Below are 19511 nucleotides of genomic sequence, written 5' to 3'. Positions count from 1 at the left end.
AAAACAGAACCTTGCTTTGGGTCTCCCAGTACATATTATGCTGTCTGGTTTGATTGTAAGCTCCTCTGGGCAAGGATTAAGTCTTCTTTTGGGCCTGTACAGCACTGAGCACATTGTTGGCATATAACAAAATAATTAGTTTGTTGTTGCAGCTATAGGATATCTGCCCGAATTGAGTGTTACACATTCTGCAGATAGCAGCAGTGTGTTTATATTCTTTCAGTTAGAAATCCAGGTGCAGTAATTGTTAACTCACTATGAAGAAGCTGAGTGTCAGGACTGATGCAGTGCACAAGTTTAAGCCAATGCCAGAAATCAGAGAATTGAGAAAATATTATAAGAGACATTAAAGAGAGAACACTAGAAATAAAGTGATAGCTCAGTTCCAGCACTCCAAAGGAGGCATTGTGATGTGTCCTGTGATTAGATCATACCTGATCTGGTGATAGAGGAAGACAGAAAGGGACCAGCCGAAATCATTTATCTTTAATTCCTGCTTCATTCACTTCCAGCAGCTCTTTCCTGTAAAAACAACCTGGAGCCGAGAAGTAAACATTGCTGCTGTTGCAGAAAGAATTCTATTCCTGTAACACCTCTAGTTTCTTCGGTAACGGAAGTCTACCTAAGAGTCCAAGCAATTTTGAAATAGCCCCTTGTGTATCAGTTTCTGGAATAGAAAGTATGGCTTGCCTTGATTCTAACTGCTGTCCAGCATTTAATTTGTCCTTGCTTCAGGATATAGGGTATTCAGAACACATTTTCTGCACAGTCCAGGTGTGTTTTTACTAAAGGACAATGTGCAGACTGATTTGACACTCTTTAAAGAATTTTCACTCAGAAAATGCTGCTCCAGCTTCTGATACTGATAATAATGAATGGTGCTCAATGAAAGGCTGCGACATTGAGAGAAGCAATTCTCTGAACATGATTCCCATCCTAACACATCAGTACTACCAGCCTAGCTTCCTTGTCTGGAAGATGACTGGCTAAAAAACAAGGCAAGACAGTAGTAGAGGGGAAATAAAGTTGGTTTTGTGTAGGCCCATCACAACCATGTCTGTATTTTTTGTCTGAAATTTTTCTTGGAAGTCAATAAAATTTGTATTTTAAAAGACAAGAAATTTAGAAGAGGATGTCCAGATTATAGCAGCGATAATGCAGGTTAAATTTTAGGCCTTTAAAGGTTGGCATGTCCTTTTAATAAGTCTGTCCAGAGAAAATAAAGCAATTCACTAGAGTGCTATATAACAGTCACAGGAGGGGGATGTGTATGTCATTCTAAAAAGTGATTGCATTCTTTACCTCTTCTCTTTTGTTAGAATGGGGTGTGATTGAGCAACATCCTTCCTGTTGCCTCCCTGAAGTTCCTATGGTATAGTAGTAGGGAATATTAATTAACTGTGGCTATATCCCACAGATTTGAATCAGTGATGACTGACATCAAGTCTATCAATTTCTTTTTAAAACATTATTTCAATGGAACTTTCCCTAAGGACGTGAGCTTGTGAAGTTTTTCTAAGTCCTTACAGCTCTACTCCAGCACAGTGAATAGAGCTAAATAAAATTATGTTGCTTGTCTCTGATCTTGATCTAATTTTCTGGGAACTATCTCCACACACTCTGAAATCAATGCAAATGCATCACATTAAACTTACCAAATCACTGGTTTCTTTTGTGTGGGGAGGTCTACAGCCTTCCCTAAATCTCTCCTTGGCTGCAAAAGGAAAGGCGTGTCCACTTAGGTTTTTTCTATCTCCTTCAGTAGCTCATTGGCTAGTTCCTGAGGTTTCAAGAGCTTTCCCCTTTTTTTCTCCTACTGATATATCCCCAATACTTTTGGTAACTTCCTCTCCCTTTTTTTTGTTTTCAACTCTGCAACAAAAGAAAGTTAACACTAAATGTCATTTTATAATTGCAGTAATGATCACACAGCTGTGCTTTCCTGGTATTATAACGCACGTCAGGATCAGTTTGGGAACTCAGCTTCATTTCCTGCCCAGATGTAATTCTGTTGACTGTTGTTATAGTAAGAAAGTACAGTTTCTTGTTCATTATGGCTGGAGTCTGACAGAGGCCTGTGAGAGATAATGAAGGCCTGGGTAAAAAGGATGTTACAGTTCTGGGCTAGCTTTGCCTAAGCTTTCAATCAGTCTTGTGTGTATATGCGTGTGTATGTGTGTATGTGTATATACAGATTTTTTTAACATGTGTTTTTCTTTCTTGAGTTAAGAAACATTTTCTTTATTTATGAGTATGTGAAATTCTGAGGAGGAGCTCTTACACTTAAATGAACCTGTGAGCAGCCCATAGAAAAGCAAGTGCCCACAGCGCTAATAATGAGAACTGACAAGGCAATCCTGCTGTGTTTATTTATGACCTTCTGCCTTTGTTAGCTCTTGTGAGAAATTCCTTTCTAACCATAACAATATTGCTAGAGTTTGGCACTGTGCTGAGAAATCCTATGGAGCCCTGAGGCCCACTAACTGGCAATAGTTCAGCTCATAACAGATTGGCAGGATTGTTACAGTTTTTACATATTTAGTTCTTTATTTACTCCTTTACTTAATTCATAAGTCTGTTTGTTACCTTAACATGCTTATTTATTTTGAAAAAGCACCCTTCAGAATTTGAGGAGGAGGCATGGAGGAGGCCAGCTTCATTCTTGCTATTTTTTGTAATCTTATCCAGTGAATAACTCAGGGAAGTGTGATGGTGACAAAGTTTGGTTTGATGGTTCCACAGTCCGAACTTTTTGTAGTCACAAGGCAACTAGCATAAAAAGAGGGATGGACAACAATAGAGAAATTGTGCCTTATTTGTACAGATCTAATCCCTTCAACCTTACTGACCATCAAGGGGCTAGTACAGACATGCAGGCAACACCTTTATAAAACTACTGTGAACCAAATACTAACAGCTAGGTCATAAAATACAGTACAACTTTAATAGGATTGGCTGAATACAGTTTTTTCTTTTTCACTTGCAAATATTCTATACTGAAACACTTTCCGTTGTTTTCTCTCAGGGCATAATTATTATTCTTTCATTGTAATATAGTTGAGTACCCTTTCCCTAGACCCCTCCCCCAACCCAAGATAACGTTTAGAGACACAAGCTCATTGGAAACATTATCTGGAAGAGTTTGGGATGCTTTCTATTCTTTATGATAAGAAGAAACAGCTGCAACTTTCAAGAGTCCCATATCGCTAGGGCACTCAAAGACAAACAAAAGGTTGGTTTGCCTATTTACCACTGAACATTTTTTACTCATGGTTATTTATTTATTAAAATTCAGATCATCATTGTGAATGCTGTATTTTTACTTCTATGTATTGTATATTTGGTTTAATGTGCTTCAGCTATGAATCTGTATTTCTACTTTCCTCTCTCTAATTGGGATCAAAGAGCACATGTAATCTTTGAAGCTGTCCGACAGAGGTTAGGTGAACACCCTCAGTGATGGGGCAGACATAATTTCTGTTGTAACTCTGAATATTTCCGCCAGGCTGCTGCCATCATTTTGTTTGGATAGAGTTTGTAAAATGTGGTTGGGAAGAGCACAATATGCAGTTTTAAAGGTGGTCTTTTTGTGACCATTGCCTTTTTCGATTTTTTTGTAAAGGTGTAAGTGATTAAAGGAAGCGTCACAACACATCCCTTCTATTAGACTAATCATGATGCTGTTTAAAATCTGAGCCCTCAGATATTTTTGTAGGATTTCAGAAACCATTTAAAACTTGCATGGGAATGTCAAAGGCTTATGAATTTTACACAAATTCACTGTAAGCATGTTATATCAAAGTACCAAATTGTCCTGTAGCTAAATGATTTTATACAATATTATATCCCAGACAGTCCTGAAGAAATGAATATTTGTTATATGGAGACATGTTTCAGGATTCTGATTGATTAAGGTAGGTGGCACTATTTGCCATTTGAGAGAAGAGATCTGAACGTTTATTTTCTGCTGTTTGTTATTATTGTGTTTGATTTCACACTCGCTCTTTCTCCAGTTTACTTAATAATGAAAGGTTGGGAGGGTCTGAATGAGCAGCTTTGAAGCATAATACTTTGACTTTGCTGTTAGTGCCCCATAAACTCCTTTAACATCAGAAAGTAGAAGTATGTGTGTGTGTGTGTGTGTGTGTGTTTGAAGCAGAGCTTAATTAAAACTATCTCAGCCCTTGATTGTTTGCACTTTATCAGTCATTCAACTGCACACTCAATTGGGATCACATGCTGGATTCACAAAAATGAAAGAAAAACAAAGAAGAGGTGGAAATCTTGCATGAAGATGAAAGCACAAAAGTTAATTGATGGTAGCCATTTGTTTAAGATTTAGGGTTGATTCTTCTGTGACTATCAAGAAAGAACTGTGAACCCTGCAATGGTGTTGCAGCCACCATCTATCCCTTGTCCCTCTCTAGCACTCAGTATATAAGGAGAATGGCATTGTGCTAATTATCGCTGTTTTTATATAGTTCTCTGATACATTTTTGCTTATTCAGTTTCCTGGAAAACTGTCCACCTCCTCTTAGTTTTCTGGCATATTTTTCATCTAATGTCTCCATATAAATCAAGAGTTGAAGATAACAACTTTTAAAAAACCCAAATCAACAACAAAAGGTGGGCCTATATCATGCCTTCTGATTCAGTTCACATTGAAATCAGTGATGTTTGTATCTGTGTATTTACATTGCAAGATTAGTCCACATTCTTTCTCAACATACTCCATTTACTCTGGCCAAATTCACCTCTCTAATAAACAACCATGGCATCTTCACTGGCATTCATCCTGAATCTGACCTGTCTCCTTAACATGGCCATGGCTGACAACCCAATGGTGTGGTGAGCAAATCATTGGCGCTGCTATCACTGTAAAGTATTCAGTGAATGTGTTGGGTTGTTGACTTATTTCATCAAATTATAGAATAAGTGACACCGCATACTAGAGCAATACTAAGAAGAAGAGATCAATAATATGATTCCATAGCAATGGATAGGCAGACTGCGAAGAGCTACAAAGGCATCTCACAAAACTGGGTGACTGACAAAATGGCCAGTGAAATTCAGCATTGATAAGTGCAAAGTAATGCACATTGCAAAACATAATCCCAACTATGCATACAAAATGTTGGATTCTAAATTAGCTTTTACCATTCAAGAAAGAGATCTTGGGGTCACTGTGGATAGTTCTCTGAAAACATCTGCTCAATGTGCAGCAGCAGTGAAAAAAAAGCTAACAGAACATTAAGAACTATTAGGAAAGGGATAGATAATAAAACAGAAAATATCATAATGCAACTATATAAATCTATGGTACGCCCACCCCTTGAATACTGAATGCAATTCTGGTCACCCCATCTCAAAAAAGATATATTAGAAATGGAAAAGGTACAGAGAAGGGCAAAGAAAATGATTGGGTGTATGGAACAGCTTCCATATAAGGGGAGATTAAGAAGGCTGGTACTGTTCATTTTAGATATACATGACATGATATGATATGATAGAGGTCTATAAAATCATGAATGGTGTGGAGAAAATGAATAGGAAAGTGTTATTTACCCCTTTACATAACACAAGAACCAGGGGTCACCTGATGAAATTAATAGGCGGCAGGTTTAAAACAAACAAAAGGAAGTACTTCTTCACACAATGTACAGTCAACTTGTGGAACTTGTTGCCAGGGGATGTTGTGAAGGCAGGAAGTATAACTGGGTTCAAAAAAGATTTAGATAAGTTCCTGGGGATAGGTCCATCAATGGCTATTAGCCAAGATGGTCAGGAATGCAACCCCTTGCTCCGAGTATCCCTAAACCTCCAACTGTCAGAATCTGTGATTGGATGACAGGAGATAGATCACTCAAAATTGCCTTGTTCTGTTCATTCTCTTTGAAGCAGCTGACACTGACTCCTGACAGAGACAGGATACTGGGCTGACCCAATATGGCCATTCATATTTTCTTATTTCATGGTTTTGTGATGCCAAGTTGCATGTACCCTCGAGGTAGAAATGAAAGCAGAAAACAGAAGCTTGGACTGGCCAGTAGCTGCTTGAGTCCTTCTATGGGCATCTGACCTAAAAGTTTATTGCAAGAGGGAGGCAAGATGGAGGCCTATAAGATAATTGCATTAGGGGTTGAGAAGATCCAGATTTCCCCACCCACTCAGCCCCTCTGCTGTGTGGCCCTTGTGCATTGTTCTGCTTCTTCCTTGGGGAAGAATTGACCAACATGGCTGCTATCCCAACTGGCTGCAAAGAAAGCTGCTCTTTAATTTCTTATACCCACCATTGTTCTTGGGAAGTTTGTGAAGTCCTCCTTCATTTCTTAAACAGGGTTCTCCCCGCATCATGAATTTCATACCAAAACACTTCAATGAGAATAAGTCTTTCTTCCATATACCTGCATTGTGCAAAGTTACCTTCCCCTCTCTTTGGGTTCTCAGAAGATATGGATGATCCTTTCCCTCTGAAGAGCCTTTTCTTGTCTTGGGGCAGCTGATGAGCTCTCTCAGAAAAACTTCTGAAATGTTGAATGTCCACAGTGGTTTTAGAAAAAATTATGTGATGCTAAACTTGTCTTTAATGGAAGGGATTTTGTCTATTATAAATGGTCTTGTTGTGGAGAGAGAACAACTCTGAGAGAACTGTGAGTGAAAATTAGTGTCAAAACAACTAAGTTTTAGTAGATTTCTCTTGTACAAATACAACTTTTCTGTCTTCCCAGTGGATTTAGGGCAATTTGTTTTTAAAAAAATGCTGCTAATTTATTTGCTGTTGCTACAGGACTTTCTGGTTGAGAATATTTCATTGCTGGAATACTAAAGAAACAAATGGCTCCTAAGGGTTTGTGGCTTTTTGTTTTTAAATTTTATTTTCAGAATTTCTATGTGCTAAGCATTCCATTTTGGAGATAAACTGGAAAGTTCGTACCTTGAGAGATGTTGTATTATTGTTTTTCTGCTCTAAAGATTTATCGTTTACTTTCAATATCAAAAAGTGCAGTTGGAAGACAAGCCTTAAATTGTACCAGTTTACAGTTCTTGTTAGACTTTATCAATTTGCTTTGAGAGCAGGGGATCATTAGTATTTATCATTTCATAAAGCTAATGTTTGTAAAATATCAACGTTTTTCATGCCATTGGGAAGGTTTCTTGATGGTCCTGGAGACTTCAGGAGTCCCCTTCTCATTAACTATCAGAGAATTATGGATCACATTATGAGTGGTACTGAATACCATCTCTGAGGTGTACAGTTGACCATATTTCCTTGTGGCTTTTTGAAACTATAATGTAATTTTAGTAATTTTGATTGTCATAAAGCTCTCTTCCCTGTCAATCTGTTGCCAACACAACCTTATAGGACTACCTTCTTGACCAGCAAAAATTGTTGAAATTACAAAATCATTACATTCATTCCCGCAGCCTCTTGTTTTTCCCAACTTGTGGCTAGTGGACTAGATATTGGTGTATCAGATTCCATTTGGGTTGTTGTGAAATTGGTCAGTTTTTTTCATATCTCTAAGTTTGCAGTAACATCTTACTCCATTTTAAAAAAAGGTAGTAAAAGAACAGCGTGTCAACATGTATTTCAAATAGTCCTTGTGACACTGAGGAATTTGCTAGGACTAAATCCTAGAAAATAAATGACTACTTTAAATCATAAAATCTAGAGGATTGAGCAGCTATGGTTCAGCTTTACCCACAAATAGGAATTACAGTGAACTTACTACTACTGCAGACTTTTTTTCCTGGTCACCTAAATATACTGAACCAGGATTATTAAAAATATTTATAAAATAAAAGCCATCTTAAAAACACAGAATCAGGAATTGGCCACTGCTCTAGGCAGGATGGGCTAGTGAAATCTTATTTTCCTAAATAACCAAAATGTGGCCCCAATCTGTGTGGGCTTCCCATAGGACTGTGCAGAGTACTTTTGGTGTCATTAGGGCTCCACACAGGCGGTCTACCTTTGTGGATCAGATTGCAGGTTCAGGACCCATATTTGGAAACTAATATGTACACTAGTTTTGTTCTGAACTTTGCATTTCATCGTTTAGAATCCCTTTATGTTTACTGCCTGGAAATGTTCCCGTCAGGTGGGAACCTTGGATAAAATCCTGGCTCCATTGACGTCACTGGCAAACCTCACATGGACTTCAATGGTACCATGATTTTACCCTTAGTAAAGAGAATCCATTCTGTTCAAATGGAAGCTGAATCCTGTGCAGGTACTTAGACTTTGCATAGGTTATAGCCACTGCTGACATCACAAAGGCTGGGGATTATCAATTCTAAACAAAAACAAGTCATAGCATTGATTTTTGTTTTTAAAGAATTTGCTCACACATGTTCCTGGTTGCTGAAGTTAATACTGGACTTTGGGGGGGGGGAATGATTCTGCATTTTTTGGAATCTGTTCGTCATAACTTTTCAAAAATAGTATTTGACCCTACAAGAACAAAGCAGGATGTCTGAGAGCACAGTTCATTTGGGGTAGTTTAGGACAGTGGTTCGCAACCAGGGGCACATGTACACCTAGGGGTATGCAGAGGTCTTCCAGGGGGTACATCAACTCATCTAGATATGGATGAAATTAGGAATTGGATATTAGGAAAAACGTGTTCACTAGGAGGGTGGTGAAGCACTGGAATGGGTTACCTAGGGAGGTGGTGGAATCTCCTGCCTTAGAGGTTTTTAAGGTCAGGCTTGACAAAGCCCTGGCTGGGATGACTTAGTTGGGAATTGGTCCTGCTTTGAGCAGAGGGTTGGACTAGATGACCTCCTGAGGTCCCTTCCAACCCTGATGTTCTATGATTCTATGATATTTGCCTAGTTTTACAACAGGCTACATAAAAAGCACTAGTGAAGTCAGTACAAACTAAAATTTCATATAGACAATGACTTGTTTATACTGCTCTATATACTATATGCTGAAATGTAAGTACAATATTTATATTCCAATTGATTTATTGTATAATTATATGGTAAAAAATGAGAAGTAAGCAATTTTTCAGTAATAGTGTGCTGTGTCACTTTTGTATTTTTATGTCTGATTTTTTAAGCAAGTAGTTTTTAAGTGAGGTGAAACTTGTGGAACACAAGACAAATCAGACTCCTGAAAGGGATACAGTACTGTACTCTGGAAAGGTTAGAGCCACTGGTTTAGGAAACCCCTGAGATTTATAGACTGAAGGAAAAGGGTTTCCCTAGCAAATGGCCCACATTTCACACCACTTTATTTACTGTCACTAAAATTAGTGCAAGAAGCTAAAATTTTGCACAAAGTGAGCTACTTTGGTTTAGAAGTTTTCGTGAATAGATTAGTGTGTACAGGTACGGTTTTGACAGTTAAAATGAGAATGAATGTGTAATAAGTGGAATGAAATGAAAATGTCTGGAATACCATGACTAACTGTATGTGAAGAGTGTCTTTAACCAAACATTAATTTAGCAAAGCTCAGGTTTGTCCTGCACATGAATTTAGTATATAGAACAGATTCCCTGTCGTGGTAGAATTTTCTGAGACAGAAAGTTGGTGAATCAGGCTTACTACCAGAGACCTAGGGCTTTCCCAAAGAAAGTATTTGTAATGGAAGTGATCTTGGCTGCTTTGCCTCAAATGAACCTTGAATTAACAATATTTGTAGAAGGTTCCTTGTCTTTTGGCCATGAGTGTGTTACTTGGGCAAGGAGCCACACTGATAATGTTGAAAGCCACTTGTACAGCCTCACTTTTAAAGAAGTAGGTTGGCTGATTTTGTTTCTCCAGTTATGATGAGTGGGGAAGTACGGGTGGGAGGTATTCCATGTGTCTTGTCAGATAAGATTTTAAGGGATGCACTTGGGGTATTTTTGACATGACTGGATAAGGATTACAACATATATAGTTTGGAAAGAAGATACCTGCTCGGGGAGCCAGCATTAGTACATGAAAGGTTTTTCCTCATGTTCTCCATCATTCCTGTGCCTGTATATTTTTCCAGTTGCACAGGAAATCTGAGGCTGTTAGCTCACTTGCTGTCTAGACAATGTGACCAGCGGGGCCTTTGGAAGACTTCTTGAAACACACTATTATAGGCTGCTTTGTGATGAAAAGAGGTCTTACAAATATCTTGAAATTTAAACAGAGCTATTGTGGCGTTTTTCTTTGTGTGTTTGTCAGCCAAATCATTGGCTCAAAGTTAATCTCAATTACAGAGCATATTGTTCGTAATCCCCTCTAGTTCCAAAACAATAGTGAAGTGTGTGTATCTACTTGTATTTGAATGATTTTACTTTTAAAATTGTTGAGGGGGGTATATTATGTAGCATTCTATCTTTTTTAGCAATGCCATCTTTAATACTACTAAAAGACTGCGAGAAGGCTTGAATTTATTAACTGTGGCTTCAGTCTCAGTCCATCCTGAGCCCAAAAATCTACACTGCAGTTTTACAGCCTCGCAGCCAGAGTCAGCTGACGTGGGGCAGCTGTAGGTATTATTGCCTAGGCCGAGAAGGCCTAGGCCTAGGCCGGCAAATTTGCAGGGGCGGAAGCTTCCCTCCGCGCCCCGCCCCCCTGCTCCAGCTCACCTCCGCCTCCTCTGCAAGCGCAACACCGCGTCCTGTTTCTCTCGCCTCCCAGCGCTTGCGCCGCGAAACAGCTGTTTCGCGGGGCAGGGAGGGAGGGGGGAGGAGGGGGAACGCCGTGCGCTGGGAGAAGAGGCGGGGCCGGGGGCAGGGATTTGGGGAAGGGATCCAATAGGGGAAGGGAGGGTGCGGAGTTGGGGCAGGGACTTTGGGGAGGGGGTTGGAATGGGGGCAGGGAAAGGAGGGAGTCGGGGCGGGGCCAGGGCGGCAATTATTTCCCAGCCTAGGGGCGGCAAAGTTATTAATCCGCCACTGTGTAGGTGTTTAATTGCAGCAGAGTCATACCTTACGTGATGTGTTTTTAGTGTTGAGCTGAGAATGTCCTAATGCTGTCAAACTAATTGTGTTTAGAATGTTGCTAGCTTCCAGGATTATTATCAAGTTATTGCAGTCTCATTTTTGTTAGGTTTTTATATTTTTTGGCTCTAGGAATATTCCTTGAGCGAGAAGGATTATTATATAATATATATGTATTTATGTATTGTGTTGTTTCCCCTGTGCTTCACTGATGAGTAACCTTAGGTTTCCTGGCTCCATATGAGTAGTTTACTTCCTACACCTTTCCCTGCTGGCTGTGTTACAATTGTGGATCGGAATCAAGAATGGCTCTCCTGTCAAAGTCTGATAAGATTGTACCACCGGGAAAACATATCATAATCCTAAACACAATGTGATCCTGTTCATTTTAGCTCTTGTACTTGTCACATGGACAAGAATAAAGGTGGTACATAGGTGGAAGGTGACGGGAAAAGGGAAGATAGTCATAGATAACACACTTACCTAAGAGGTATAAATTCTGCACAGGGACAGCTAGGTTTGTAATCAAGTTTTATCTAGAAACTAGCTTTGAGAACTGGTTGGGATGTCCTGAATAATATAGATACACACATAGATAATGTAGCATTTTGGTATGATTTGGTAGCAGAAGATATAGGAAATTGCATTTCATCCTTTATTTTTCTTTAGACCTGGCACCACATTCTAAAACTAAAGTAAACTGTAGATAACACTAATAAGATTATCCTACAAGAATCAAACCTGTGTAGCAGAAGATTTTTGGCAAGAGTAGGTTTGCTGTGCTTTATTCCAGGAAATCAGAGCCTTACAGATGAAGTCTCTGAAAAAGAGAGAGAATTTAAGGCATGCCTTGGGGCATGGGGACCTCAGCCCCTTAAAAGAATCCCTGCAATTACCTAACCTGCCAGCTTTCCAACAAGATAAATGGAACCACTGTAGCTTGAAGGTGCCTTGGTTTGAATGAGATGCAGTAAGGTCTCTCTGTTCTTTACAGGCATCATAGATCTGATAGTACTTATAAAAGAATAGAGTTGGTGCCCTGCTGACTAAATTGTCCTCTAGAGAAGTATTAGTTACAGAGCTTCTTTGTTAACTAGGCTGCATGCTTAAACCACTGTGGTACTTCTCTTATTAGCAGGTTTTTAAATAGCTTTGCATATGGATAAGGTGTGTGTGTGTGTGTTTATATAATTTACATATAAAAATGTATGTGCACACATAATGTGTATACCTGTAATATGGAAATTACATATTACTTTATTACTGTTCTGTTACTTGGAGGAACAGCAAACATTAAAATGCTGCTGACATGAGAACAATAAGATCTCTGCTCTTACTGTCTGTATACTGCATGCATTCTCTTCTGTATGTAATTTCCTCATGTACCTTTTTTTTTCATAACAAGGCTGCACTTATTCTTGCATTGCATGTAATGGGGGTGGCAGGAGGAGGTCACAAGGTACATATATTTATGTATATATTTCTCTAAAAAGCAATTATCGAATTAAAAGAAAAAAATCACAGACAACTCCATGGCAAGTTAACGAAGTATGGATGGCTGACTTGTGTTCCCTCTTTGCCCACTGTAGCCTGGACAGCCCTGTGGATAATATAAGTCTATTCACTCTTGTGAGAAAGCTTACATGTTTATCTGTTTTCTTGCTTGGCAAGACACACATTGTTGCTATGATAACATCCCTGACAGTGTGGCTAAATGAATTGCGAGGTGTGCATGTACAATATCCAGTCCTGCAAGGAAATCCTGCTGTTTGTTCAGTGTGTGTGGATCATGATGTACGGGAGTGGGGTCAGTCAGGTCAGGCTGAAGTAGTGTGTAGTGCAGTTGAAGCCTGTCTGTTGTTTGCATGCTCTCTCTCGCTCTCCCTGGACATAGTTTAGCTCTTTAAGCAAAGTGGCATCACGTGAGTCCCCCCCTCCCCTTTTGCTTTTATGAATGAGCTGCATCAGGTTTGTGAGGAAATCCCTTGAAGGCATGCACTTGAGGAAATGCCTGGGACTTGTCACTCACTCCTCCTCCCTGGGGGATTAACAGAATGAGAAGTCGTAATACAACCTGATGGAAAAAATGAACTTCACTCGTGTCCTCCGCCTTCTTCCCCCTACACATACACACTCAGCAAGCCAAAGATAAATGGTGATATTATGGTGAACTCTCAAGTTTTGCCTTGATCCCTGAACTACAAATCATTTTATCATGCACAGTATTACCCGCTTAATACTTTTTTTTTTTTTTTTTTTCAAATTCTGCTTGGCTACATGAAACAAGTGATTTTCAATCCAAAAAATGTTATCGAGTCTGACCTGTTGTCTGGGCGAAATGGCCTCTCTAAACACAGAGTTGTGTATGTATATATCTTGTACCCCTTGGGTACACAGGATCTGTATTCATTGTGAACTGCTTCTATTCTGCTGGATTCTGTTTTCAGTTTTCATTATGTGTTTTTCAGCAGCATTTGTTTTATCAGCAGTTTCTTCTATAGTTGTTACACATTACGACAGTAATCATTTGCTTCTGTTTAAGGTGCGCTATATTATGCATGGAAAAGCAGTAATTACTTACCTATTTGTCGAATATACTCCTGTTTAAGAATCTCTATAATTATTCTATACTGTATGAAATACCTTCATTACTTGCTTACACTTTGTACAGACATTAATAGTTTTTAGAACAGACAAAACAAAAACAGTTTATTGCCAATTACACTATTATACCGCTATTTTCAGGGGGTTGCAACTTTACTATAAAATCAGTGCAGTGTTGACATACAGGGTCAGATTATGAATATGGATTCCCATTTTTACATGCACAATGAACTACACCTACGGTTTTGTGCTCAGAGGAAAAAGCATTAATATCACAGGTGCAAAGTTGTGCCCACAGAAATGGAGGTCTTATTTGAATTGGAAAGAAGGTTCATAAAGTGTCATGTTGCGAGCAAATTTGGAGCAAAAATGGAGGGTCAGGCACAGACAGTAGTCCTCATTATGCGCAAGGAAGAGTAGAGTCCAGCATGTTGGGTGTTTTCTGTACTGGTTGAGGTTTTAAGACGCTTATTTTGCACTTAAACTCATGCAACTTGGAAGTGAATTATAGTTTTCAAAAAATTCTAGTTTTTTTAGAGGGTGTGTCTTTTGTAAGGGGGCCAGTAGGTGATGGCAAATTTGTTACATTTAAGGATACTCCTTTGCAATCTGGCCCAAAGTATTGAAAATTCAACAAAAATATTATTGAGAGTTTCTTCCTTTGCTTATCAAAAATTTGGCTGATGTTTGTACATGAATAATTTGTCCCTTCATCAACTCTCCCCCAGATGGAGCAAGATTTTCCACACCTTACTCATGTGACTAATCATGTTGGCTTCAGTGGAACTACTTATGTGAGTAAGATTAGAACCATGTGAGTAAGATTAGAACCAAATGGGTAAATGGTCTGTCATACCAGTTATTTAATCTGTTGAAGACTTTGAGGTCATGAGATGACATAGGAGATGACCTATTTTAAGTGTGAAATAGCAAACTCTTTTATTTGCACCTTACTTAGCTAATAGAAGTATCAGCTTGCCTCCTAACATATACCTTACAACCTTAAAGTATTTGTCACTGTGTAAAAAATCCGCAACATTTTGCAATATTTGGGTTTTCTCAGTGTCCATTAAGTATGAATGCTTACACAAGGGCTTCCTCCAACAGAAGGTTACTGAACTTTTGGGAGCTCCCACTTCTATTGAAAAAAAAATATTTTCTATTGAAAAAACACCTCTACCTTGTTGCAACATTTCTAGTTGTTTGACATTTACTAAAGTCCAATCCTGAAGAACCAACTAACTCCATAGGGCTTGAGCTTCAGTCAAAAGTTAAATAGGTATCTTAAGTACAAGTGATCATGACTTGATCAATTTATAATGTGCAAACAGAGTAAAGTCCAGGCCAGTAATATATATACCTGGTGCTGTTAAAGGACCAATTTCACAGAGCTGAATACATTTATGAGCTATATTAGGTTGGAGGAAGAATTTAATCAGAAAAATGTTAAAGATAATTGGGAATTGTTTACAAACACTTTACTAGATGCCCAAAAAAAAAACAATTGAGGAAGAAGGTTGTATTGGTTAAAAAACTGACCTGGTTAAAAGGGGGAAGTAAAGACAGCTATAAAAAGTAATATATATATATAGAAGAAAGGGGAAGTTAATAGTAATGAATATAAATCAGAAGCTAGAAACTGTAGACAATTTATAAGGGAAGCAAAAGGACACAAGGATAAATCTAGGGCCAGCAGAGCTAAGGACAGTAAGAAGGAGTTTTTTAAGAATATTAGAAAAAAAAGAATCATAACAGTGATATTGGTCAATTACTAAATGGAAGTGGTAGAATTATCAATAATAATGCAGAAAAGGCAGAAGTGGTCCATAAATATTTCTGTTCTGTATTGGGGAGGGGAATATTACGTAGTCATATCATATGATAACTCTTTGCATTCCACTAATATCTCAGGAGAATGTTAAACAGCAGCTACTACAGTTAGACATTTTTAAATCAGCAGGTCCAGATAGATGCATCCAAGAGTTCTAAAAGAGCAGGGTGAGGAGCTTGCTATATCTTGGAACACTGTGGAAGTTTCAGAAGACTGGAAGAAAGCTATTGTTGTGCCAATATTTAAAAAGTGTAAACAGGATAACCAGGTTATTATAAGTCTGTCAATCTGACATTGATCCCAGGCAAGATAATGGAGTTGCTGATATGGGACTCAATAAAGAATTAAAGGAGGGTAATCTAATTAATGCCGGTCAGTATGGGTTTATGGAATATGGATCCTGTCAAACTAACTTGATTTTTTGTATGAGATTACAAGTTTGGTTGATAAAGGCAGTAGTGTTGATTTAATATACTTAGACTTCTGTATGCTGCACAACATTTGATTAAAAAATTATAATGATATAAAATTAACATGAAACACATTAAATGGATTAAAAGCTGGATAACAGATAGGTCTCAAAATGTAACTGTAAACAGGGAATCATCATTAAGCGTATGTATTTCTAGTGGGGTCCTACAGGGATTGGCTCTTGGTCATAAGCTATTTAACATTTTTATCCATGATCTGAAAGAAAGCACAAAATCATCCCTGATAAAGTTTGCAGATGACACAAAAATTGTGGGAGTGGTAAATAATGAAGAGGACAGGTCACTGATACAGAGCTATCTGGATCGCTTGGTAAGCTGGGCACAAGCAAGCAATATGTGTTTTAATGTGGTCAAATGTAAGTGTGTAGGTCTAGAAACAAAGACTGTAGGCCATACTTACAGGATGGGGAACTTTTATATCCTGGGAAGCAGTGACTCTGAAAAAGATTTGGGGGTTGTGGTGAATGGTCAGCTGCCCCTGGGCTCCCAGCTGTGGCCAAAAGGGCTAACATGATCTTTGGATGCATAAACAGGGAAATCTGGAGTAGGAGTAGAGAGGTTATTTTGGCATTGGTGTGACCTCTGCTAGAATACTGTGTCCAGTTCTGGTGTCCACAATTCAAGAATAATGTTGATAAACTGAAGAGGGTTCAGAGGAGAGCCACAGGAATGATTAAAGGGTTGGAAAACATGCCTTATAGTGATAGACTCATGGAGTTCAATCTATTTAGCTTAATAAAGAGAATATTAAAGGTGACTTTATCACAGTCTGCAAGTACCTACCTGGGGAACAAATATTTAATAATGGGCTCTTCAGTGAAGTAGAGAACTTTATAACATGATCCGATGGCTGGAAGCTAAAGCTAGATAAATTCAGATGTAAAATAAAATAAAGCATAAATTCCTAACAGTGAGGGTAATTAACCATTGGAACAAATTACCAAGGGTTGTGGTGGCGTCTGCATCGCTGGACATTTTGAAATCAAGATTGGATATTTCTCTGTGTGATACACTCTAGAAATTTGGGGAAGTTCTATGGTCTGTGTTATACAGGAGATATCAGACTAGATGATCACAGTGGTCCCTTCTGGCCTTGGAATCTAGGAATCTAAACCTTTTGGGCTTGTATCCCCAGCCTTCAGGTGATTGAAATTTTTAGTTAACTAGCATTCAGATAAGCGAGGTTTGACAATATAGGGAACACTTTAGGCACCAATGGCAGTGCAGCCATATCTGAAGTGAAACACAGCAGCTGTTTAACAGTGTATAGCAACATCATATACAGTATTCCCTCTAATTTTTCCCACCCATGTGTGGAATGAATTTTGTTATGTGCACCAATTTGGAGGTGATGTGTGACACATCACCTTCATATTGGTGCACATAACAAAATTCATGGGGTGGGGCCGAGGAGTTCGGAGTGTGGGAGGGAGCTCAGGGCTGGGGTGTGAGGGCTGTGGGAGGGAGCTCAGGGTTCGGAGTGTGGGAGGGAGCTCAGGGTTGGGGTGTGAGGGCTCTGGCTAGGGGTGCGAGCTTTGGGGTGGGGGCCAGGGATGAAGGTCTCAGGGCTAGGACAGAGGGTTGGGTGCAGGGGGTGAGGGCTCCAGCTGGGGGTGCGGGGATGAGAGGCTCGGGCTGGGGCAGAGAGTTGGGTACAGGGGGTGAGGGCTCCGGCTGGGTGTGCGGGCTCTGGAGTGGGGCTGAGGATGAGGGTTTTGGGGTGCAGGAGGGTGCTCCAGGGCTATGGCGGGGAGAGAGACTCCCCGCAGCTTTCTCTCCCTGTAGCAGCACCTGGGCTGGTGGGGAAAGATGCCTTGCCCTGCCATGGCAGCTCTGGGGCTGAGGCTGTAGGATAGGTGCCCCAGCCCAGCAGGTCCGGGCTGGGGCTGGATGAGGGGCGCATCAGCCAAGCCTGGAGCTAAGCTGCCCTGCCCCGGCCGTGGCAGGTCCGGGCGCCCCAGCCACGGCAGGTCTGGGCCACAGCACAGTTGGGGCCGCGGGCGCAGCAGGTCCCCAGGCAGGTTCCCTGAGCGCCTGCATGGCACTAAATAGGCTGCTACACAGCCATGCAGGTTACAGGGAACTTGGATCATGTAGGAGTTAAGAAAAACAAGTGAAGAACGGCGTATCCAGCTAAAACTAGAAGGGAGTTTTAGATTGGTAGAATGTAGTTATACAAATCGGAATTTAACCAACAGACCAGAGCAAACTTCCTTACTATTGAAAACATCGCAGTTGGGTCTTTAATGAGACAAGGGGCCAGGGCCAGTCATCATCTTCTACGTGAAATAACTTCTTAAAAATATTAACGATTTCCACCCAAGCACAGAGAGTTCCTCACCACCCTTCTAGTTTTCAGGTGCTGTTCCTTGGGTGTTAATTCTTACTCGTACTCTATTTTTTTTTCTTCTTCTTCTTCCTCTCTCAGGATTTATCCGGCTCCATTGATGACCTGCCCACTGGAACTGAAGCAACACTGAGTTCAGCAGTTAGTGCATCAGGTTCTACAAGCAGCCAGGGAGAGCAGAGTAACCCTGCACAGTCACCTTTCTCCCCTCATGCCTCCCCACATCTCTCTGGCATCCCAGGGGGTCCATCACCTTCCCCTGTAGGCTCTCCTGTTGGAAGCAACCAATCAAGATCTGGTCCAATTTCTCCTGCAAGTATTCCAGGTAAATTTGTTTTAAAAAATAAAATGAGTAGAAATACGATGTTTTATGTAATTTTAAAAATAATTACTTCTGTGGCTTGGGTATTTGAAATTCATTCATTTTATGGAAATCTTGCATTTATGTGGCCTTTTGTTGTTAAAATACACACTTATCCGAGGTGGGTTCAAACCAAAACTTCAGATCAAACACCCCTGAACTCTAGATTCTTTGAATTTTCTGGTCTAGATCCAAAATTGTGCTTGGTATGTGTCATTATAATGGGCCGGTCAAAACCTTTGGTCCAAACACTCTCAACTTTAGAGCAGTACAGTTCAGACCTTTTCCCTTGGGCCAAATCTTGGATCCATCTATCAAAAGTCTCACACTTCTTTGAATTTTTCTGGGTCCCTTTTTCATTCTACATATGGGTTTTTGTTGTCTTTGATCCCTGGAGTTATAGAGTACCATAAGTCCAGGAAGGGAAAATAATCCATAGGCTGTATTATGAATGCATAGTGTGTGACATCAGTGCAAACTAGTAAAGATAGTATTTTCCACCCTACAGCTGGAAGGGATAAGAAATCACTAGGATTCCATCCCACCAGTAATAATTAAACTAATAGAGAAATGTTTACCACTCACTTTCCAGTGCCATTTGGCGTGTGGAACAAGGTGGTTCATGTAGACTAAGACATTTATAAAGATACCTTAAACTGCCCAGAAGAAAACTTATATGCATTATTTCTAACTCATTCTAAACTGGTCCCCACCTGTCTAGTATAGTAGAGGTAGGCTGAGATCATACACTGAATCATGTGCTTTGCAATGAGGGCTCAAATCAAATGTCATTGCTGGAAGTCCCAAATTTGGTTGAAAGAACCCAGCATTAAAATATGGGAAGTCAGTTCATTTATATTTGGTGTACCTCCAAACAATCACGTCCAGCTAAATAAATCAGTGTTTGTCTACCTAATTAATTTTTGACCAGGAAGTCGACATGGTTTT

The 19511-nt window shown here is 39.7% G+C and overlaps 1 protein-coding gene across 8 annotated transcripts in view; it reads left to right on the top strand.

Moving 5' to 3' along the window:
* The window catches only part of ARID1B (AT-rich interaction domain 1B), a 402254-nt gene that overhangs the window by 255867 nt on the left and 126876 nt on the right, over positions 1–19511 (top strand). For all 8 annotated transcript variants that reach the window (XM_024214019.2, XM_024214024.2, XM_024214022.2 and 5 more), the window contains one exon: positions 18284–18527. In XM_024214019.2, the coding sequence (XP_024069787.2) occupies positions 18284–18527 (244 nt within the window). The remainder of the gene's footprint in view (positions 1–18283; positions 18528–19511) is intronic.

This window comes from Terrapene carolina, unplaced genomic scaffold (genome assembly GCF_002925995.2).
Source record: "Terrapene carolina triunguis isolate 2854851 unplaced genomic scaffold, T_m_triunguis-2.0 Scaffold85, whole genome shotgun sequence".
Classification (NCBI taxonomy): Eukaryota; Metazoa; Chordata; order Testudines; family Emydidae; genus Terrapene; species Terrapene triunguis.
Note: the sequence above shows the minus strand (reverse complement) of the source record. Positions and strands in the feature narration are given on the sequence as shown.